This window comes from Cucumis melo, chromosome 11 (assembly GCF_025177605.1).
Source record: "Cucumis melo cultivar AY chromosome 11, USDA_Cmelo_AY_1.0, whole genome shotgun sequence".
NCBI lineage: Eukaryota > Viridiplantae > Streptophyta > Magnoliopsida > Cucurbitales > Cucurbitaceae > Cucumis > Cucumis melo.
Genome location: NC_066867.1, coordinates 29412664 through 29435719, shown reverse-complemented (window position 1 = coordinate 29435719; position 23056 = coordinate 29412664). Strand labels below are relative to the sequence as shown.

The 23056-nt window shown below is 31.4% G+C and overlaps 4 protein-coding genes across 14 annotated transcripts; 2 read left to right on the top strand and 2 right to left on the bottom strand.

Annotated features, from left to right (window-relative positions):
* Positions 1-6208: 6208 nt before the first annotated feature.
* On the top strand, positions 6209-7814 carry LOC103497904 (uncharacterized). Its single transcript, XM_008460300.3, has one exon. The coding sequence runs from the start codon at positions 6672-6674 to the stop codon at positions 7263-7265; it is 594 nt and encodes a 197-aa protein (XP_008458522.2). The 5' UTR covers positions 6209-6671; the 3' UTR covers positions 7266-7814.
* Positions 7815-8707: 893 nt separating this feature from the next.
* Positions 8708-14060, top strand: LOC103497907 (uncharacterized). 8 transcript variants are annotated; one of them, XM_051091840.1, is made up of 6 exons: positions 8708-9667; positions 9760-9884; positions 11591-11777; positions 11883-11928; positions 12177-12251; positions 13543-13801. In XM_051091840.1, exons 3-5 carry the CDS (start codon positions 11658-11660, stop codon positions 12233-12235), a joined length of 225 nt encoding a protein of 74 aa, XP_050947797.1. In that variant the 5' UTR covers positions 8708-9667; positions 9760-9884; positions 11591-11657; the 3' UTR covers positions 12236-12251; positions 13543-13801. The 8 variants fall into 8 exon arrangements, with proteins under 8 accessions (XP_050947797.1, XP_050947796.1, XP_050947795.1 ...); XM_051091839.1 differs by having other exon boundaries at positions 13537-13801; XM_051091838.1 differs by having other exon boundaries at positions 13458-13801.
* LOC103497906 (probable protein phosphatase 2C 35) lies at positions 12668-16586 on the bottom strand. Of its 4 annotated transcripts, none has more exons than XR_007824902.1 (5): positions 14751-16581; positions 13894-14025; positions 13473-13629; positions 13252-13312; positions 12668-13158 (listed from the first exon to the last, which is right to left on the bottom strand). XR_007824902.1 is itself a non-coding variant. In XM_051091836.1 (4 exons), exons 1-3 carry the CDS (start codon positions 15666-15668, stop codon positions 13475-13477), a joined length of 1209 nt encoding a protein of 402 aa, XP_050947793.1. In that variant the 5' UTR covers positions 15669-16581; the 3' UTR covers positions 12668-13158; positions 13473-13474. The 4 variants fall into 4 exon arrangements, 1 of the variants encoding a protein (XP_050947793.1); XR_539503.3 differs by having other exon boundaries at positions 13473-13633; positions 14751-16574; XR_007824903.1 differs by lacking the exon at positions 13252-13312 and having other exon boundaries at positions 14751-16586.
* Positions 16587-21153: 4567 nt separating this feature from the next.
* Positions 21154-22832, bottom strand: LOC103497908 (S-adenosylmethionine decarboxylase proenzyme 4-like). The gene has a single exon (XM_008460309.3). The coding sequence runs from the start codon at positions 22793-22795 to the stop codon at positions 21749-21751; it is 1047 nt and encodes a 348-aa protein (XP_008458531.1). The 5' UTR covers positions 22796-22832; the 3' UTR covers positions 21154-21748.
* Positions 22833-23056: the final 224 nt, after the last annotated feature.

The following is a 23056-nucleotide window of genomic DNA, read 5'->3' as shown; positions in this document are numbered from 1 at the left end:
ATGCGGAGAAGGACATGAACCTGATAAACAATTGCTCGTCGAATTTACGTATACCAAGGTGAAAAACGTAGTCGGTGGGGATCAATATAATGGTGAGGCGTTTAATGTCTTTTTTTTTTCCTCTTCTTTATACCCCTCTTAAAGGAATCAAGTGATTCATATGATAGCTCGTTATGGCGTTGGTTTCTTTAATGTTTTTTATACTTTTGTTTCTTCCAATTTGAAAGATCGTAGAAAATTTTGGGATATTGATCCATTTTCCCAATTGAGTGTGCAATTTTTTTTTTTTGTTGACCTATTGTGTTCGTTGCCCATTGATTGAAGCTTTATTCTTCTTATTTTTTAGTACCTTCAAACATACTCGTTTCTCTTGACTTCAAAGTCTTAAAGCGAAGATTGATTATTCATGGTAATTACATTATTTGTTTAAGATGAAATCAAATATAAAATATATTTAAATCCGATACAATTGTTATCGTAAAAAATAATATAGTTCAACTAGCATTTGATATGTTGTTACATGCTCTCTTACAAAATATCAACTTTAAATAGTTTTATTTTTTAGTCAAAATGCTGGTTTATTTCATCCAATTTACTACAAAATATATTAAAGTATTTTAATCAATCAAAATTTAATTCAAAATTTTTTATTACTCGTTAATATTAGTTACAGGAAGAAGATTGAATTTGTATCACTTTAAACTATTCAAATTAATAACTGCATCAACAAAAAAAAAATCATAAATATTAAAATGAAATCAATTTATACATTTTGGAGGATGTGTATTTTAAAATATTTTCCGGCATTCCTTTCACACCTTTATGTCTTCTAAGTAACGATATTAATCACTTGAATTAAGTTTTTGTAATCGATTCTTTGGTAAGAATTTTTTTTATGTATATGAACACTTTTATTTGTTTTATTCTTGTATTTTTACATGGTTATTTTAAACGAGATGTACAAATGATTGTTTGATAGTCTAGATTATAAACTAGTTTAAATTAATATTTTTAATTATTTTATTTTTTAATTACTACAAAAACTAAATTAAAAAATACAACTTTATATTTTTCTTTAAAAGGATAGGTTAAAGTAGAGATAGTTTAAAATGATAAAATTTTAAAATATTTTCAAACTTAATAAAAAGTAAAAAAGAAATAATAATAATAATAACAAAATGACAAAAATTTCAATCATTTTGTTGAAAAGAATTCACCAACAAAAAACTAAAATTAAGGACTAATTTAAAGAATTACATTAAAAGTACTCAAAGAATAAAACTTTATGTAGACTAATAAAATTATATTTGAAAAAAAGAAAAAAAAGAAAAAAGAGGATAAAGTAATTTATAATAATTTCGTTTTAAATTTTCTCTCTCCTTCATAAGTTCAATGTCTCTGTTCCAAATCCAATTTGTGAAGAGGAAATGTTCCCTTTGGACTCAACTCCCAATGAGACCATTTATTTTATTTTATTTGTACTTTCAATAAAATATGAGAGAGAGAGAAAAAGAAAAATAAACAAACAAATAAAAAAAAGGTACATAGGAGACAAGAGAAGAGAGCATTATTGCTTGCTTGCATTTCACTTCTGAACTTGTCCCCACTGCCCTTAAAAGCTTCATAGATTTGTTCCCTCTTTATTCTTTCATAATCATCCATCTCTCCCTAATCCATTTTTCTTTTTCATTAAAATAAAGAAGTTTTTTTTTTTTAAAAAAAAAATTTTACTCTTACCTGAAAAAAAAAACCACTAAAAATAAAAAATTTACCATTTTCTTATAAAATATAAATATTTGGTGTATTTTACTATTTTGATAATTTTTTTTAAAAGAGATGTAGATTAATTATATAATATAAGCTTTCGTCTTATAATCAATTAATAACGCAAGAAATAATTCATTTGTCTTTTTCTAAAAAAAAGCTCATTTATGTTATAAGAAATTTATTGGTTTTTCCGTTGTATGATCCTCAACGTGCCTTTCAAGATGTATGTCTTTCGGATTCACGATTTTTTATTGAATCTCAAATTTTTATTGGATCGAATATCCGCGTTTATGAGTTATAATACTATATTTGATAGTATGAGTTTCGTTTCAAAACTAATTGACAATGATAAAAGATTTTAACCTAAATTTAAAAGTAATATTAGTCTCTTGCATATATTTACCATTAGAGTTAACTATAGTTATTTATATTTTATTGATTTTTTTCTATATACTTTATGCCCGTTAAAAGGGGCTCAAACCTCCTTATCCATACTAAATCTAACGATAGAGAGATGAATAGATAATCAATCTTATAAGGATTTCTTTTATTTTTTGAATGTGAAATTCTCGATAATATTGTATTTGGTGAATATTGAATTTACTTTATTACTTGTTAACTAACTAATATTATTTATACTTGATTATTATTTTAATTTAAAATATTAAAATTTAGGATTTATTGAAAATATCGATTCCAAAATTCGATAATTCAAAATATATGGGGTCACAATACTCTTTCCAAAATAATATTTTATTTTATTCCTCCTTTTTCTTTTTGTGGAAACACAAAACCTCAAGGTCCACCCAACTTTTGCTTTTTTTTTTCTCCAACTTTATTTATTTTTCCTCTCTCTTTCCTTTTCTTCTTTTCAATTGCCTTGTTAATCACTTTTTTCCTCACTCAATAATTTATTAAAGAGAGATTATGCAAATCCACAAGTCTTTAAATATAAACACAAATATCATCAATCAACTTGGTTTTCCCATCAACTTGATTTTCTCATTTAATAGCGTCTATTTGAAGTTTAGCTTTTCCAAACTAAATATACAATTTTATTCAACTTGGACCCTTTTTCAAAACAAAAAAAAAAACATTATTTTTAAAAGTTGCAATACACGTAACAATTTTTTAAATGCGAAAAAAAAATAATAAACGTAAGTACATATAAATGTTGAATGAAAATTGAGATTTGCAACAATGTGAAGTGATTTGTAACCATTCAGAACATGTTAAAATTTAGTTTTTGTTTCATGTCATTACAACAATCAATCGACTCAAATAATAAAACGTCTGTGAAAAGTCGAAAGTAATATTGTAACTTTTATTATATATATTCTAAATAAATAACACATTTTAAGAGCAATTTTGTGATTTGTATTTATTTTTCATTTCGGAAGTGATGGATTAAAATGCAAACCTTTTAAAGGATGTCATATACATTAAACTATTCAAATTACTTTTTTCATATTAGCAATTAGAACATAGTTGACTAGTTATAAATCAAATATAATTTTAGACAAAATAACATTGATATATAGTAAATTAGTAGATATCATAATTAAATTTTATATCTCAAATAAAAAAAATACATATAAATTAAAATGAACATAGTACTAACTACACAATAACTATATCATAAACCTCGAAATCAAAGAGTGTATAATAAAAAACTTTAGGTGGTTTCATCCATTGCCCAACAAAGGGTGTATATGTTAAATCATCATAGATGGTATTGGTAGGAAACCTAATCCTTTTCAAATTTGGTCCAAAATGAAGGTTGGAATATTTCAAACCACCTAAACCAAGTCGGATGGTAAAAAAAGAGAGAGAGAAAAGAAGAAGCTTAAATGATATATATTGTTTAATAGTGGAAGGAGAATGTGAGACAAATAGTTGAATATTGCATTGGGTTGGGTCACGTCAAAAGAACCCATACATTTTCTTTGGATATTAGAATATTAGGATATACCTTTTCAACCATATACCTCATTCTTGCTATCATATCTAGAATCGCTGCCCTAATTTTCATGGCAGTTTAGTTATGTTCGTCGTTATAAAATTAATATAATATATATAAATCTTTTTATTACGTTTATTATTTTTATATTATTTATTGTTTAAACTAAAATAATTTACGACTCGAATATATATTATCATGATTTAAACTAAAATAATTTATACTTAAATTATTATAATACCACTACAAGTCACGACTACAATAGCTAACTCATTATTTCTAGGCATTCTTGTGTTCATGAACTTTTTAAAAAACGGAACATTTATTTAGTAAAAAAGTATTACTAAGATTTAATGAACTTTCTTGTATGTATGTGTCTATAGATAATAAGTTACATAATTTTAAAAAAACACCTAATTTTGATAGAAAATTTAATGGTTGATCTCAAAATCCTATTCTACAGTATTTGATTTTTGAGATGTGAGCTTCCGACTCATAAAAATTTTAAGTTGGTCGTCTACTTTCTACCAATGTTTTAAAATTGAAGTAAATTTTTAAATAAAAAAATAATTTTTTTTAGTACATGTTTGAGTGATTTTGAAATGAATATAATCATTTTCACCTATATTTTTAATAACTTAAAATTCAATTAGTATTTCATTTAAATGCATTTTTTCGTACCATTTAAAGTGAACTTTTGAATGATTAAAAATATAATTTTGAGTTTCATTACTTTTTTTTATTAAGCCCATTCTCATTCCTTGTTTGTCTTAGATCTTATATTGGACAAATCATCTTTCGACCGAGACCGATCAGTCTCTTACTCAATCAATTCATTCAATGTTCTTCTTACTCTTCTATGGTTTCTTTAAACAGGATTTGAGAATCTATCCACAATCAAAAGTAATTTTTTAAATTTACAATTGTACACATATTTATTTATTTTTCGAGTTCCTCTGAAATTTAAAAATAAGATTCAAGATTTTGATTTTTAGTAGAAGTTGGCGAAGACATAATTAAACAACAAAACAGTGAATATTCCAATCACCAACTTTTTTTTACCAAATGAATAGAATCGTTGAGTTGGATTTACAATTTACTCTATTTAATATATTAGAACCTTTCAATCTTTTATCTTAATCCTGGAGATAAAAACTTTCATAATAAACTTAAAACGTATTTTCTATACTTACCTAGCTTGTTGTAAACTGTTCGATTTCATTCATTTGGCAATTTGAGAGCATGTTGAATAGAAACCAAGACCTTCCACATAAAACATTAATCTTACACATAATTAACTAGGACTATATCACTATTTTACATGGCACAACCACTCCCTCTTTGCTAATTTTTATTCAACATTCTAACTTAATTATACTTTGGTAATAGTTTTTGAAAACAACCTAAAAAGATAAATTCAATATAACAACCTTGAAAAATAAATATATATTTTAACAAAACACGGTCAAAGTCTTTTTTTTTTTCTTTTCATCGTTTGTAATGCAACCTCTCAAACTGACCATATGAAAAAAAATCATACTCTGTCTTGTAGAAACTAAATTCAGATGTCAATAGATTATTTTCAAAAAATTAAAAACCAAAAAACTTAAACCAATAAATAAAAACATCATATTTTAATAGTCAGGTTTAAAATAGAAAAATTAATAAAATTAAAACGAAAAAATTACTAAAATATTTATAAAACATAACTTATAGAAGTTTATCTATTTTTATTAAATGCACCGATAAAAATGTATCGTCGATAGAATCTGAAAGTTTGTATATGTTATAAATGTTTGAGTTCATTACAATAATTTAAAGACGTTCACTTTAAAATATCCATATATCCATTTAATTATTTTTAATAACTTGCTTGGAAGGTCAAATCAAATGAAAATTAATCTATTTTTTTAGTAAGGCAAGTTGGTTATGTCCACGCCAATTACGTTCATATCTACACAATAATCAATTAAATAAAAATTGTATTTCTTTGTTTCTTCTTAATTTTCTTAATAAAAAACAAAAAAAAAAAGGTTGGGGAATGATTGAAATCGGGGACGATGAATTGGCCGAGTAATTGAAAAGAAATAGAAAGTAATACAATACATACAGTCTCTCCCAATCCGAACCGAAACAATAATGAAACGAACCGAAACGAGGGTTAACGTCTTGGCCAGCAAAACCACACCCACGTTGGTCCCATGTATATAATTTCCACGTAAGACATCACAAAACGACAACTAACACTCTTCGTAACCCCCACCACCAACGGCGTCATCCAAGAAATAGTTCAAGCCAGCGACGACGTGAATTCTAAACTCCGTAACTTCTACTTGACGGTTCCCGTTAAAACAGGGTACGTGTGAGTTGGCCCCACCTTCCAAGACCGAGTCATATTCTGCCACGTATCCAACACACACTCTCTCTTCTCGCTCAAACAAGGCGGCCAATCACTTTCTGTCTTCACGCGTCATTTTGCGAGGGGTCGGTGAGATTAAGATTAGACCAACGCTCTTTTCTTTTCTTTTTATTATTTTTTTCTCCAATAAATAAATTTTAGTTTAATATTTCACCTTCCGCGAAACGACACCGTATAGTCTATCCTCATTTCTATTTTCCTTCGCTATATATCTCTCCTCATGCAATCTGAAGACCAAACAAAGCCTTGCAGAGCAGAAATACAAAGAGGGAATCCGGGGAAAAAAAAAATAGAGAAAAGGAAAAGTTGAAAAGACGCTAATACCCTTCTTCTTCATCTTTCACGTCTTGTTGTTGCTGTTGTTCCTCTGTGTGGAGAAGAAGCGAGGGTTAAAGCTCTTAGTTTCAGAGAAAAGGAACTCATCAGCCCCGTAGCGTTTGATCTTTTGGTTTTTGAAACCATTTTTTTTTCTTTTTTGTTTGTATTTTTTGGAAGATTTCTTAGGGATTTTGTCTTCTTTCATTCATGGGGACTGAGATTTTAAGACCTCAGGATTGTTTGATCGAAAGGATCAGAGTTCCACCGGCAGCGTTTTGTCGTCGGAGGAGTTCTTATGGAAACTATGATTCCAATATTTGTAACAACTATAATCCTAGATCTAACAGGAAGTCGGTGGCTCGTTCGGAGCGGCCGGAGCAGCGGAAGAGATTTTTTCCGAATCATTCAGAGCCGTCGGTCTCAAAGAGATCGAGTTCCGACGATTTGAAGGCGATGAAAAATAGTTTGGTGATGGAAAAGGTTACGATCTTGAGGCGAGGTGAATCTCTTGATTCGAAGATCAAGAGCGAAGCACTGAAGAAGGAAGGTGATAATATTGTCGTGTGTGGAACCGATAGGTTGGGACCGGCGCCGGAAACGGTTGCGAAACAAATCCGGATCGTCGACGTGAGGTGTCCGATAGCCGGAAAAGCCGATGTGTACGCCGGATCGGCGTTTTCGATGTCGCCGTCTCCTAGTTCTCTTCCATTACCATCGTTTTCGAAGAAGAAACACGTATCCACCATCGTTGACGACTCGGCTACCAGAGATCTGAGGCGTTTGCTTCGGCTCGACGCATGAGTTCTTCACCAGATCTTGAATTTGGATCTGAAATCCATCAAAAAATTCGAAACAAAAATTAATCTCTCATCCATTTCTCTCATCTCTCATCTTTTCTAACGTCTCCCTCGATCCGTCCAGATCTGAACCGCCGTGATTTTTTTAAACGGTGGTAGATCGGAAAATCGAGCCAACGAGACAGGTAAATCAGATTAAAATCAAGAAGTATATCATATATATATATATATATATATATATATATAATATCGTGTATTTATGATGATCCAGGTTTGTTTAACGGGGAAGAAATTCTGTGTATTGTAAGTTTTTAGCTAAAAATCTAGGCCGGAAGAACAGTTATTTGGGTGGGTATGGGTTTGATTTCTGCAAATATTGGGAGGAAAAAAAAATTAGTTTGCGCTTTGAATGATTAAATTTCTGCTCTGTTGTGAATTTCATTTGAGTCAAGGGCTTTGTTAGTTTTTTTCTTTTTCTTTTTCTTTCTCTTTCTGTATGATATTATGAAGCTTAATATAATAATAAGAAAACGAATCTGATGAAGATTTTGTAGATCTGGTCGCCATAGCCATAGACATAGCCATGGTTCTTGCAGCTCTTCCCCTTACCCCTTACCCCTTCTCTTTAATTCTTCTTTCATTTCCGCCATTAACGAACACCTTTCATCCATATCAGTTCCTAAACTCAAAACTCAAAGAAATATTCAATCAATCAAAATACAGAAATGAAAGAAAGAGATGATTTTGATTGTAAATCGTGGTTGAAATTATAGCCTCCGCCATTGATTTTGCTTTCTAAACAGGAAAAAAGCGGCACATGGGAGACATGAAGGAGGAGAAGGTTAGGGCTTTTGTTTAATGTGAGATTGGTAGGTGGAGGGTCATCGGGAAAGATATTTCTTTGTTTTCTTCTCTTTTATAAAATAATAATTAAAAAAGCTGAGCTGGCTGCACGATCGTAAGAATAATTCGTACATATTGATTATATTTAATTTTTAAATTAGTATTAAAGTATTGGTAAAGAAAAAAGTCTAGCAGGTTGGTTTTAACTTACAAATTCTTACCTAATTTGTGAAGCAAGTTTGACATGATTTTTGTGGTAGGAATGCATATTGTAAGGGCATGCCCACATATAGATAAATATAAAAAATAATAGTAAAGCAACGGTAGAGAATTTTAAATTTTATTATATATCGTAAATATTTTAGTTTATTTTACTATATTTAAAAACGTATCATGATTTATCATTGAGCTAGTTAATAATATTGATATTTGGCTAGTTTTTTTTATATAGTAGAGCATAAAGTTGAAGGAGTTCGTGTCTATGGATCTATACTAAGTCGATTGGTGAATCTATTGTCGTAGATAATCATAATCAATTTTGTTAGGTTTGAAATCTTTTATATATATTTAATTATTATTTTTAGACCTTGTCATTTGGGATTACTCATTTTTTAATAAATTAAATTATTATCATTAAGTGTTATGAAATGCAATTGCTTGTTAGAAAATGGATTAAATTATAAAATAAGGTTTATTCGATTCTTTTATCTAACTTTTGACATGAAAGGAAGATGTTTTTTAGTGGAACTTTCGATATCAAAAGAAGGAATAAGCATTGAGATGGTCTTTAACTCAAAGAAGGCATAGGCGTTATTGTTTTAAATGGATTTCTAACTTTCCAATTGTGTTTTTTGAGTTTTTAAACTTCTATTGAGATGAAAAAACGTTATTTAAATAAAATTAAGTTTATTATTTAATTAGTTATGGACGCATTTCTTCATTTTTAAAATTGAAGTAAATTTAATTGATACAAAGTTTGAAAGTCGATCGTTGTTTAATTTTTTGTTAGATATATGATTAAATTAAACTTTATTCATCAGTTTAAACTTTTTGTTTAATTGGGATTTAAAATAGTATTACATTCTATAAATTCATGTTTAAGTCCTATTTACATATTTGATAGTTGAAAGAGAAGGGACTTAGGGGAAGTGACAAACTCGATCTTCACTAAGGGGCAGATATAGCCATCTCCTCAACAAACTCCCAACCTCAAAGGATAAGGTCAAATTGCATCTTCTTTGGAATATCAAACATCATCGAGTAACAGTGGTTCTAAATGACAACAACAAATTTAGAGCATTAGAGAATCTACGAAAGGAAAAGCAAAGTAGAATAGTTCGTGTTCATATAAACGATAACATAGAGGGAACCAATCTTCTCTAAAACTTTCTCATTTGTTTTCAGTACCAAATAACACGAAGCTCTGTTTCAAGAGAATTACATGAATCACAAATTTTTCTGTGATAAAAGATTTGCTCAGCTTGTACGAATGACTCCAACACTAGCATGAGCTACAATAAGTTTTTCATCTTTGAGGAGATGCTTATATTTCACAATATATAGGTGACCCATTTCTCTACTACGATATGCTCTTATGACTTAGAAGCCTTGCAAGTAAGATCTTAAACTAACTTGTATCCATTTTTATTTAACAGAGTATAGCCATTTCCAATCAAATAATGGTCGACAACTTGGTTTAATCAAGATCCTGGACAAAAGAGAATTTTGAACAAGCTCTAGAGGAACCCATTGATCGATCTACATATAAATATCAATAGTGGTACGATTACCCACTCTCCACTTTCCTCCCTAATTAGCTAAAAGATGTTGCACTAAACATAAGCTAGTCTCACTTGATGAAAATAATAGATTTTTTTCTAGTTTCTTGATAAAAATAAGATTCTTGATCTATAGGGAAGAAACAAGATTACTGATATCAATAAGACACTACTACTAATACTATCGGTAGAGTTAAAAAAGAAATCTTATACATGGTTTCTAGGGATTTGTAGATTTGAATAATATAACATCTTAGTTTTTTAAAATAGCACAAACGGATATTTTTCTAGGGAAATAATTTAAAATTCATGGTTTCTTTTAAAAGTTTAAAAATGAGTGGCCTCAAACCAATTCAACTTAAAAAGATATTACATTGTTAGATTAATTTTTTAGTTGTTTGCATTTGTATTACCTCACCATAATAATAACATAATCATTAAGTTGGGAGAAATTGGAAGTTGGCTAAGTCAAAAGTCAATATTTATTTAAAAAAAGAATTCAATCTTTAGACCATTTTATACAATCAACTATGAGCTTCTGCTTTATAAGTGCACATTAAATATTAAATATTGTCAAAGATGTTTACAAGTGGAGATTGATCAGTTTAAATTTTCTTTTAATTTTATGACCATATAAAATACTCAACGTATGATCTTTTTTATTGAAAATATAATGAAATGAATTATGAGTGCAATTGAGTTGGATGAGATTGATTTTTCTTCAAAACTTTCGACGTTGATTGACTCGATTCTTGGGTCGACCCCAATCTTAAAAATAAAGAAATATTCCAAATATAAATATACAATTTTTGAACAGTTGAAAAAATAGATTTATTAATCAAGATTTACACATATTTCGAGTATGAATAATATACATATGCATGGTATAATTAGGAGAGTAAAAGTACAACTTGTAACTTCTATGTATCAAAGACCAAGAAGTTTTTGCTTGATAATACTAAAAAAAAATCCTCATACTTCCAACCACATCCAGTTTCATTTACAATTTGGAACATTGGGCCTTAGAGAATTCAACTCTGGATTGCAAATGGGCTGGACATAATATTAGGATCCATTAGCTGAGAGGCCAGTTTGGGCAGTGTCTCAAAATACGTGGCAATTACAAATATGGTAAAATATGTCAAAATCTATCGAAAATAGGGTTCTATCACTTATAAACCATAAGAGTCTATCGATGATAGAAACTTGGACTTTGTTATATTTGCAATTTTTTGAAAATATTGCTACATACTTAGTAATAATTCTAAAAGTTACTGCCTATTATAATTACTCCATTATAAAATATTAATATATATATAAAAAAGTTACAAGCAAAATATACTAGAATCTAATAGAAGTTCACCCCACTAAATTTTACTAACTTCAAAATCCATCGAAATTTAAGAACCAAAAGTTATTTTTAACCTAAAAATTGTTTTTTTTTTCCTTCATATTTATGCTTGCTCATTTAATTTTTTTTCTTTCCAAAGTTCAACAATTGTAGCAGTGAAGAAATATGAATGCAATTTAAGGTTCAACAAAATAGATGGAAGAAAATTCAAATCTGTGAATTACTGAGGTCATGAGAATTTGATGAATTTTGCTTTATGTTAAAAATAATTTTATTATTTTGGTACTTGAAGTGTCACAAATTTTAATATGAAAAATGAGAGAAGAAATTCTATAATAAATCGCTAACTTTGAGCAGTTGAAACCTAGTACGGTAAGAAGTTTGAATTTCCTATAAAATTTGCGTCGAACCTGAACAAAGAAAAATGGGGAAACCGCCGATTTCGCCGGAGAATCGGCCGCCTCTTCACCGGAGCGATGCCGACGACGAAGACGAGAACGTCAAGCAGCTCAATGAATGCTCATCCTTCTACTTATCGTTACAGGTTCCTCTTCTTGGCGGTTCTGTTCGTCATCTTCTACTTTCTGCTAAAACCCTAAGCCCTAAAATGCAAATTGATGTCTATTAACTTGATCGCTATAATTTTCAGGATTGTCTTATCAAAACTAACAGGAACTGGAAATCTTGCCAGGCTGGTATACTGCCCATCTCTAACTGACCATCGTTTTCACCAATTCGATCATTTCTTCTTGTTCATAGGTTCATATTTGAATTGTATAGATTTGTCACTTAGATTGAATCTGGATTGGTTATGGCCATTTGCCAAGATCTCTTTCTGGTTCTTACCAATTTGAAATGTTAATGGCTATATTGTGCAATTCTTTAGTTTTTCATCTAAAATGACTGTTCTTCTAATTCATGTACTCGCTAATGGTATGTCTAGCAGAAGTTCAAGCTTTGAAGTCTTGCAGTGAGAGAAGGAAATCTGGCCAACGCAAGTGAAGATTATTCTGCAAAGGTGCACATATGTAACAAATAATATCTAAGATTTTGTTTTATCTTGTTTAGATGTATTTTGTGACCTCTAGAAGCTTGACTGTTCTTGAAGTCTTCCCATTATGTAGAGATTTTTCTAATAGTAGGAAGAGTGGATCGAACCTTCTGCTGCTTCAAGAATGAAAAAGTATGTCAATTACCGCTTAACTACCAAGTTTTTAAAATTATGTTTTGACCTCAGTGAATTTACTAAAACCAATCAACAGGTCACTCCTATGAAAATCCCAAAAATTTGACAAACCTTGCATCTTAAAATTTAGCATATGAAAATTTGAAAATCTCATCTTAACAAAAAGATTGTATGTTAATTTCCACTGAACTAACTCTATCGGTTATAGTAACCGCGAGGTATTCGTGTTGGTGAACTGGATCAGAGAATTTGACTCATAAAACATTGAAATTATAGAAAAATTTCAGGGTCCATCTGACCAGGAGTTTGAGACAATCATCCACAAGTTTACTTCACAACAAGCTAAACCATTGACATGACACTTTCCAAGCAATGGGATCTATCTTAAGCAAACAGAAAAAGAAAGAGGATATATTAGTTTTTTTTTTTTTTTTTTTTTTTTTTTTGCTATTTACAACATCTTCTACCTTAGCATGCCAGCAAGAAATGAAGAGACAAGGTAACAAAGTGGGGTCTGAAACTTGTTTATCATTGAGCTTTGAAGTTAACCCACCTCATTAAATTCCCTTTCTTTGTCTTGTCCTTTTAATGGGATCTGTAGATTTTTCATTTTCAATCTCTATCATGAATTTGGAAGAGAACAATCCATCCATTTTTCCATGTCTAAGATACCAAACCTCCCTGTCTTTATCAACTTAGTTGGTCCAATGCTAAGCTGGAAGATGAGTATTTGTTCCAACTGTAAAAGTATAAACAAAGTGAAGTCAGAAACTAAAAGGTAATCTTCTACGCAAAAAATTAAGATTATAATGCGCTTTTCAGTCAGCATTACCTTTCAGGATCATTTACAAGTCTCTTCTGCTGGTGGAGGAATGTTATAGCAACATTGAAGTCTGAATAAACAAGCTAAAACCGTTTAACTATGAACAATGGTCTGTTAAGATTAACTTTCTTTATAAGTGCTTAAAATCACTTTCTTTCTAAGTACTTAGAGAATCATTTCGAACAAACACTAAGTTTGGCGGTAATATGTTATAGAGTAGGAGAGACTACCATTATAAAGATGTCTGATTATTCAGCATTGGAACCACGATCGCTGGGTTTCGATTTGTCACAGCAACAGGTTGAGAGTTCGGTTCAGTGGGTAGATCTGAGAAATCAATTCTCGAAGAAGCAGTCTCCAGACCAGTGCTGGAAGGATTATCAGCACCTGACTAAATCAACCACGCAAACAAGGGAGGAACAAGGCTTACAAGCTAATGAATTGATAAGAGATGAGAAAGCTAAGCATTGAATCATCAATTTTCAGTTCAAAATATAGGTTTATATCAAGGGGATAACAGAGATAAAATAACAAAATGTGTCTTTCTTTTTTGGTTCAATATCATCCTGCATTTTGCTGTTGAAAATTATATCATCATCACATTCAAGAGCACGAAAAATGTAGCCGAAATAATTTTTGTAAATTTCATACATTAGACAAGCCTTTGATTTGAACAACAATGATCGTTATATCATCGGTTCGATTTTCATGTTCCATCCATAATTTGTACGACTCGGCAGCAATGGCAGTGCAAGCATCTTGAGGATCTGCATAGCTTGATGCCTGTATAGATGGAAAGAAAAAACATTAGACATTGTGTTAAGGAGAGAGTAATAAGATAAATAGTTCAAATTATTATAATTCGAAAAGAAAAAAGAAAGAAATTAATCTAAAACGATCTAAGATCTGTAGTTATGATTAAAACATAGTAACGTAACTTACATAGATGGTCACAAATTGGCTAATAGAAGTCTTTTCTATTGAGTTCAACAGTTCAAAAGTAGTAAGCAACAAGTAAACAGATAAAAAGTATGCTTTGTCTAATAATCATTTTGTTTCTATAAACCCTATTTTCACTTATATTTTTCTTACTTTATTACCTACTCTTTAAAAACATTTTAGAAAACCTAACAAAAATTTCAACAAAAGAAAAAAAACTGAAGTTAAATTATAAATTTGGTCCCTATAATTTTAAAAACTAAATATCGGTCCTTATGATTTGATAAAACGCTCCTAAATAGTCTTTGTGATTTGATAAAATCCGTGCAAATAGCCCTGCATAGAGAACAAATCCTAACGTTCCCCAAAAGATGGCTTTGGTGAAAATGTTACCAAAAGATTGTGATGAAATCAAAACATTCTTTCAAAAATAACAAACCAAAAACCAAATAGCTATCTAGCGGGTTTGTATACACCAATCTTCAACAGGGCAACCTGGATATCATGATTCATGACCAAGAAGAAAATATCAAAGAAAAATATAGCTAGAAATTGATAAGATTACATACCATATCAACAACAGTTTGACTTGAAAGGAACTCGAAAACTCCATCACTAGCAACCACAAAGAAAAGATGATTGGGATTAAGCTGAAGAACTAAGACCTCAGGAACAGCATTTACACCAATTTTCTCAGCAGTACTATCACCAATACTCCTAGTAAATGCAGTCCCAGGATACAATCCGTTTTGAACCCACAGCCGAGGCGGATCGCCGCCTTGACTTTCTTCGTCACCCCAGCACTGAATATCAGGATCCACGAGTCCTTCCACTTGATCAACACTCAAAACTCTAGCCCCACAAAGCTTAACTCTCTCATACTCATCTTTTCTAAATGGTGTTTGATCATTTGACAAGTCCTTAGCTAGAACACAATTCCCTTCTTTAACTGCAATTACAGCTCTTGAATCACCAACATTAGCTACATAGAGAGTATCCCCAACAACAAGAACTGTAATTGCAGTCGTTCCGCTCATGGAATCATCAATCTCACTTGTATGTAACTCATCATTTGTAGACAAAAATGCTGAATTATAAGCTTGTATAGGATCATCTAACAATGTAGGATCATTACATAGCTTTTCTATTAGTCTATCTTTCACAAAGTTTGAACACTGCATTCCAAATTGACCATGTCCATCAAAAACACCAAAGAAATGAGCATTTGGGTTACCTTGAACGTTTGTTCTAATGCAGAAACTGTCTTGATTTTCTTTATCAGGAGATTCAGGGTAGTAACCACGCTGAGCTAGAACCAAATATTCCAAATGATAGTTGTGGGAAGCAACAGGAATCATCTCCAATGATTTCTCTATCACAGTGTTCTTATCTTGAAGACAGTAAGGAACCCCTTGTCGAAAGTCTTGAGATTCTCCAACCAACGATTTTGGGTAGCGACAGCAACATTTTGTATGGATACAACCCATAATTTCTCAAATGGAAGAAGCAACAAAAAAACAAGAAAAAGTGGAGTACAAACTTATCCGCAAGGTGTTCGATGAAAGTCCTCAAAGAAGTATTATTATAATTGAAGTTGAACTATAAAATACTCAACTCTTGTAGCAAAACCCAGATGTTTCTGACACAATCTAACCAAACCCCATCAACTTTCCAAGGGGAAAACCCCATATTATTCAGAAGAATAAAAAAGTTGAGAAAGATGCAAAAGAACAGAGGCCAAAACAGAATGAACAGCAAAACCTATGTAAGAAAACAAAGAGAAAAGGCTTTTTCCCCACTTAGAAAACGATTGTGCAAATGAAAGATTGCTTTTCCTTTGAGTGAAATCCTTCCTGACGCAAAAGAAAACACTATATATGTGTGTGTGTGTGTGTATCACAACAGTAAGTTTAGAACAAAAACAACAGAACAGGGGAAAAGGGGTAATTGCTTTTGAAGAAAGATCACGGCTCGAGGAGGTAGAAAGAGGCGAAGTAATCGAGAAAAATTAACCCTAAGAACAAAATTTGTAGCCGATAGGAATGTGGGGTTTAGATGGTAACGAAAATAGTCTTAGGCTTTCAGTGAGAAGCAGAGAAAGAGAAGAAGAAGAAGAAGAAGAAGAAGAGGGCATAGGAAAGGTACAAGATTGGACATTGAAATGACCCAAAAACAGTAAGAAAAAATTGTTCACACATTGAAAATCTTGAAACTCACCATTTCTTTTTTCTGGTAATGGAAAATAACTCTACTTCAAAATTTTCAACAGAGCTTCCCGTGAGCTGTGAAAACTAGTTTTTTCCCCTTCTCCCAACCACATGTGAAGAGATAGAAGGTTAGAGTTTTTTAGTTATATTTGAATTGACAGTGGTAACAAAGGATAGACTTTATAGCTTGAGGATACGGTACAAATGACACATAAGTAAAGACAGAATCACACAATAGAACTGAGTGTTAGAAACGACCAATTTTCAAATATTTTTCTTTTAACACTTAGATAATCGTCATTTACTAATATATTTATGATCATCTTCTATTTTAGTTGACATAAGACTTTGATCACATTTCATGCAAAATGAACATCATTAGAATAGATCTCAAGGGAGAGTGAAACCCATAGGCGCACTCGCACTAGTTTTCTCGTGCCATGTGGAGTATAGATGAAAGATTGGTTGCTCCTTGGGTTACTTGCAGGTCTAGAGAAAATGTACTCGTACAACGTATAAAGAAAAGGTATGACCAAACACACAAGAAAGAGTGTTAAAAAAATGCAAGTTGAGGTTGTGCCTAAAAAAAACCAACTTGATGAATAATGAAAATTAATGAATTTAATAATACTTTTATGTTGTTTTTAGCAACATTAGTTTAAGTTTAGGTCCAAATATTTGATGAAATTGAAAGTTGATGGACCAACTCAAAAACTTAAGGTCAAAGATGACTTTTTTGCCCTTTTCCATTTCCTTTCCTTTCCCACCTTTAGGCTTGGAATTTCCAAGGTGTTTTTAATTTTCCTCCTATACACATTGCATCATATGACCAAATTTTGGTCATTGTTCCCTTTTGAATAGTAAATGTCTATAATTGAGGGGTTTTTTTTTTTTCTTTTTTTCTTTTTCTTTCTCTCTTTGAAATTTTGTGGCAGATTTGGATTTTTTGAAGGGTTTGAAAATTTGGAGTCTTCCTTGCTTATTGGCCCCTTCATCTTCAAGTAAAATTTGTGGAAGAAACGAACTTACACACTATTGTGGACAATAACTCACCTAGTAGATATATATATGTATGTATGTATATATATGTATGTATATAACCTTAACTTTTTTTTTGGGCCTTTAGATTTTTTCTTTTTTAAATTAAGTCTATATAGCTTACTTTTATTTATTAGCAATTTTTTTTTAAAAAAAGAAAGTATATCACTCAGAAACCTTAGTTTGTTATTATTTTATTTTTTTTACCTTCAAATAAGAAAATGTTACTTTCTTCAAATTGAAATAATGCTCGTATTATACTCATATCCTAGAATTCAAGTATTCCTCCCGTCGGTGATGGTTCTTATTCAATTGAGGTATACTAACATTTTACATCAAGAGTCATAAGAATAAAAAACTATTCAAAATTAGGAGAAAGAAAAATGGAAAATTTGACGTTCCTCTAAAGTTTTAAACAAACTAAGTGAAGCCGTTAGGTTATCTCTAAACAATTAGGTTCCACCAAAACATTCAAACGAATTATTTGTGCTACTCTCTCCAAATCGAGACAAAATACCATTGCTTCAAGGATTTTAACTTCACAACAACTAGGAATGATATTTGTGTCGGTAAAACAAGTGCTAACTAGATAATCCCAAAGCATCCACCTAGCAAGTCCCCCCTTAGGAAAAAAATCATATACTATTAACAATCAATGTTCTTATCCTCTATTATTTCAGAAGATTTTGTGTGATGATCAATTAATGTTGGTATAAATTCAACACTATCAAATCAAATTGGTTAGTTGTTGAAATAGAAGTGAATAATTTAAATCAAATGTCAATTAAGGAAGAGACAGTATAGAGAGGAATCTTGATGTGGGATTAGCTTGAGACTTATTTATAAATCATAAATATTGAGAGATATATCCATTTCAAAAATACATTAATATTTATTGGGTGGGAAAAATTATAGCTAAAAGATAGACCAAATATATGATCCAAAACAAAAATCTCAACAAATATTCTGAATCTCAAATCTTCTTTTTTCCCCCTTTTTGAATTAAAGGTTTTATTTTTCTACTCCAATCATTTGAGTGGAGGTTACTTCTCAAAATCCACTACATGATCTCTTCCCATATTGGGGAAATGTAATTCTATATTTCTAACCATTTGATTTGTTGAATTTTTATGATGAATAAATTTGTATTATGATTATCATCTAATCAAGTCATATACACAATTCTCATCACTAGATTTCAATCTTGAAAGTCTACTTCTAGTTGAATTAAAAACAAAGATTAATCTAAAAAAAAAGTAAAAGACGAGCAAAACAAGTAAAACCAAGAAATGCCATCTAGTCGCATCAAAATATAGTCTTTAGGCTAAGTATCTAAGCATAAAAACGTTGAATATTTTTCGAAAAACTCAGATCGAGTAATAAAAATATATATTTCCTTTCCTAAGGTTGAATATTTTATCTTCTATGTCATATGTATTATTAATCTAATAGAATAAAGAAGAATAACGAAAAATATGAAGAATCCTCTATAAGTTGTATAAACATCGGTTCAATGATATTGTTATGAATAATACAAAGGAATAGTTGCAAACACATCAGATTTAAAATAATTAAGTATATAATAATATTTTTAAAAAATACAAATATAACAAAACCTATCAAAATCTATAAATAATTAAAGTGTAAATTTAATTGTTATATACTTAGTTATTATTCTTACGGTCTCCGAAGCTCAGCATGATTAAACACTATGTTTTTTCGCATTAGGTTTTTCGGGCCAGGCCCATTCATATTGAGAAATTGGTAGACCCAAAAGCTACTGTGGTTGAGGCTTCTTAGGCCCATTGAGGGATTTGATGAGCCCAAACAAAGGGCCTATATATATACGTGTTAGTTACAGTTATAGTTTATACTTTAGAGAATCAAAATTTCCAAACTTACATATATGGTAGAAATGGGTAACAATTATATAAATTAAAAAATTTAATTTCGATCGTGGAATTTTAAAATTAACGATTTGAAAATGTAATTGTATCTTTTTTTTTTTTTTTTTCGTTTGGAAGTGTTTGGATTTGAAAAGATTGAGTAGGGAAGTGGGTAAGGATGGTGGTTTCTGGCCATTGCATTTATTATTAGGGCAGGCTGCTCCTATTAGAAGAATATAAATATGAGTGAGACTGTCCAAAAGCAAAAGGACAAAGTGGAAGGTAAATGGAACTTCAAATTCTGAGCCAATCTCATTTCCCAAATATCCTCCACCCTAAATTATTGTGGTTTGATTCCTCTCCCCAACTCCCTATCCCAAACTTCGAGTATGAGTGAGGGGACAAAACTGACCTATCTCTTCTAAGAAATATGTCCATACATGCTTATAAAAATGATTTTTTTAAAACTAACCGATTCAAACCGATTGATGCGTGTAGAGATGGTCATACAAGTAATATCAAAATCCCTAATTAAGTCATTCAATTTCCCCTTCCTATTTAGGGTATAAGTGGTTTGTTTTTCTTTTTGCCAAACTCGACATCTAAGTAGTTGAAAAAAACAATTAGCGGACAAAATTCACCCAAACCAAATTAATAAACTATGTTTTATTTAGTTCAATAACATGTGAGATTCGATAGAATCAAATATCTAATCTTTTTAATAGATAAATAGCATGTTTTAACTACTTATTGGACTATGTTTAGGTTTATTAATTTCGATATCTTACTTCCACTAATATGCCATAAAATATTCTAACTCAAATTTAAATTCGAAGGAGAATAATCTCAACTTGTTCTTTTTTTGTCATATATTAATATACTTTTGATAAATAGTGTACCATCCACCAACATTAAAAGAAAAGTGCATATAAAAACAAGTGTAATAATATTCCAGCAACACTAAATGTTTCAGTATTACGAGAGTAGGTATACTAAGCAACCATAAAGACAAATCTACGGTGTGAAAAAAAATAAAGAACGATGACACACGAGAGTCGAAATAGTGGTACATAGAATTATTGTTAAGGAAATATTATTGTTGATGTAGGGATAGATATATTTGGAGGAAAATTAGGGTATTGGGTAATAGGGGAATGGGTGGGAAGGCCATAAAAGAGAAGAAGTGGAGAAGGCATTTAGAAGGGGCATAATGGGCACGTGCAGAATCTGTTTGATAAAATTGTGTGAAAGGGGAAACCAATTATATATACAAATTTACCATTTTCTCCCTCTCTCTTTCAAATTTTCATCATCATGTGTTAATGCTTAGCTGCTGCCTTATCTGGGTGCCTTCCACGCCAGCCTTCATCATCCAAAAACATTTTCAAACTCATCATCCAATCCTAAACACACACTGTTACAAATATATCCTAATATGATCACTTTTCTTTTAATTAATTAGATTATCCCTCCCTTATTAAGACCATGCAGAGATCTTTCTCGAGTTTCGTTTGGTTAATCTCATTAAATAGTTCAATTTAAACTAGCGTTTGAAAAAGATTCGATCTTTGAATTTTCTCATCCTTGAAATTGGAAAAGAAAAGCTAGTAGTTTTGGTTCTTATAGTCTCTATGGATTGAACTTATGGTAGACGATAGAGAGAATTAGATAAATGATAGACGAAGGAGAATGAGAGTCTTGTAAGCCTAATTTTTCCCTATCAAAATATTACTAAACTTACTTTGGTAAATACATGCATTCGACTAAAAGGTCAAAAGTCAACATCTTCCACACTCTCAAATGAACTAAAAAAATAACAACAATCTAAACTTCGAATAAACTTACTAGAAAATATGAGAGAACAAAGTTTTATTAATTGTAACCTCTGTTGAATAAACATGCTAGAAATTAAAATAGGGAAAATTACATAATGGAAAGGGAAGAGAGGAGAAAAAAAAAATTAGTTGATATAAGGGTTGATGAAGTAGAAGAGTACTTGCTTGCACTTTGAATTTCAATATATATTTTTTCGTTTTTTCTCCACTACTACACAAAATGCTTCAAAAAATCCTTAGGCGTGACAAGCCTAAGTGGGGTGCATTATCATTATATTTATGATCTTTCTGTTTTTCTGTTTTTTTTTTTTTTTTTTTCCTTCTTATTTCCAAATCCCCCAAGCTTCTTGGTACTTCCACGTCACCATCCCTATATCTCTCTCCTCATTTTTAGATTTTTTTTTGTCCTTTTTTTAATTGAAAAAGAGAAAGAAGAAAAAAGAAATTGAAAAGAAAAAAAAAAAACAAGTCAACCCCACATTTCATCACTCTCATCAACCTATTGAATTCCTCCACATCATCATCATAATTTTCGCTTTTGCCACGTGGCCTATCATCATATTTTCTAACTTCCCTGACTAGAGATTTTCTTTCTTAATATCTACCGTCCGCCGCCGCATTCCCCTGTTTTTTTCCGGCGGGTCGTGAATGTCTGAAACACAACGTTCCCCACCGCTGGAAATTCATCCACCGTACAACTCCGACATTTCAACCCAAGAGGCTCCAGAGCTCCGGCCACCCTCGCCCAAACCCGATGCGGTGTGGCCGTTGTGGTCGATACCGACACTTTCCCCGGTCGAAATACCTGGACGGCTCTCTTCAACGTCCGAACAAAATCATCACCGTCGTAAATGGAACCAACACACTCAAAACTGGCATAACTATACCCATCCTCCGGAGTAACATGAATAGTGGAATACCGATCACCGTCGATTCCATTCATGGAATAACCACAAGGATCAAAAGCAAAATCACAAACAAGAGCATTGGGATTAATCTTATTAATACCAGAAATCTCGGTCATCTCTTTACCAGCAGCATCGGCGGATTTCCCATCACCAGGACGTCGGAAAAACTTCTTAGCCAAACTCCGATCAAGGTCCGTCATACAAACCTCAACCGTGTAAAACCCGGAATCAAAATGAACCAAATGAGTTTCATCACAAGCAGAGAAGACGTGCCATGCATGTGAAGGCAAAAGATTGGAAGGCATAACGGAGGCCTTACGGAAACAGAGGTGGTTAGGGAGGGAATTTTCTAAGTAAACGACTTCTTCATGAAAGGAAGTGTGAGGGGAAGGCTGTGAGAGAGGGAAGATGAAGTTACCGCGAGTGTAACGACAAGAGACAAGTGTAAGGTGGAGATTAAGGGCGTGGTGGATTAATGGAGGGATGGATTTGAGTAGTTGAGTAGTCCCACAGGTTTTGATGATGATTTTAGTTGGGTAAACGAAAAGGCTTGATTCCGACAAAACGTAAGCGTCAAAGTAATGGTTAGCAACGGCGGAGACGACGGTGCATTGGACTTCATGTAGGACTTGTTGTAAGGAATCAAAGCTAAGCTGGCGGAGCCCCATGTTGAAGAAAATCGGGTCGTCACCAGAGAAATGGAGTTCTAATCGCTTTTCGAAGCCTTCAAAACCGGCCATAATCGAAAGTGTGTGAAATGATCAGAAGTATGGAGTTGTAAGAGAGAAAAAAGGGAAAATTATAAGGTGAGAAGGGAGAAGAAGGGGAAATTTATAGGTGGAGAGAATAATGGGAATTAGGGTTAGAGAGAGCATGCGGATGAGGCAACCAAAGAATATAATGATTGTGAGCATTATAATGAAGTGAAAAAAAAATATATAAGAGATGATGATGGAAAATATCAACAAAAATTATTCTAAATAACAAAACTTCAAAATAAT

What these genes read in the sequence shown, in the direction of transcription:
- LOC103497908 (XM_008460309.3), bottom strand. Translation starts at nt 22,795, where the DNA reads ATGGCCGGTTTTGAAGGCTTCGAAAAGCGATTAGAACTCCATTTCTCT.
- LOC103497907 (XM_051091840.1), top strand. Translation starts at nt 11,658, where the DNA reads ATGGGGAAACCGCCGATTTCGCCGGAGAATCGGCCGCCTCTTCACCGG. An exon ending in CCTTCTACTTATCGTTACAG is followed by an intron (nt 11,778 to 11,882) that starts GTTCCTCTTCTT and finishes TATAATTTTCAG; the next exon opens with GATTGTCTTATCAAAACTAA. An exon ending in CTGGAAATCTTGCCAGGCTG is followed by an intron (nt 11,929 to 12,176) that starts GTATACTGCCCA and finishes TGGTATGTCTAG; the next exon opens with CAGAAGTTCAAGCTTTGAAG.
- LOC103497904 (XM_008460300.3), top strand. Translation starts at nt 6,672, where the DNA reads ATGGGGACTGAGATTTTAAGACCTCAGGATTGTTTGATCGAAAGGATC.
- LOC103497906 (XM_051091836.1), bottom strand. Translation starts at nt 15,668, where the DNA reads ATGGGTTGTATCCATACAAAATGTTGCTGTCGCTACCCAAAATCGTTG. An exon ending in GTCAAACTGTTGTTGATATG is followed by an intron (nt 14,026 to 14,750) that starts GTATGTAATCTT and finishes CCATCTATACAG; the next exon opens with GCATCAAGCTATGCAGATCC. An exon ending in AAATCAAAGGCTTGTCTAAT is followed by an intron (nt 13,634 to 13,893) that starts GTATGAAATTTA and finishes TGGTTGATTTAG; the next exon opens with TCAGGTGCTGATAATCCTTC.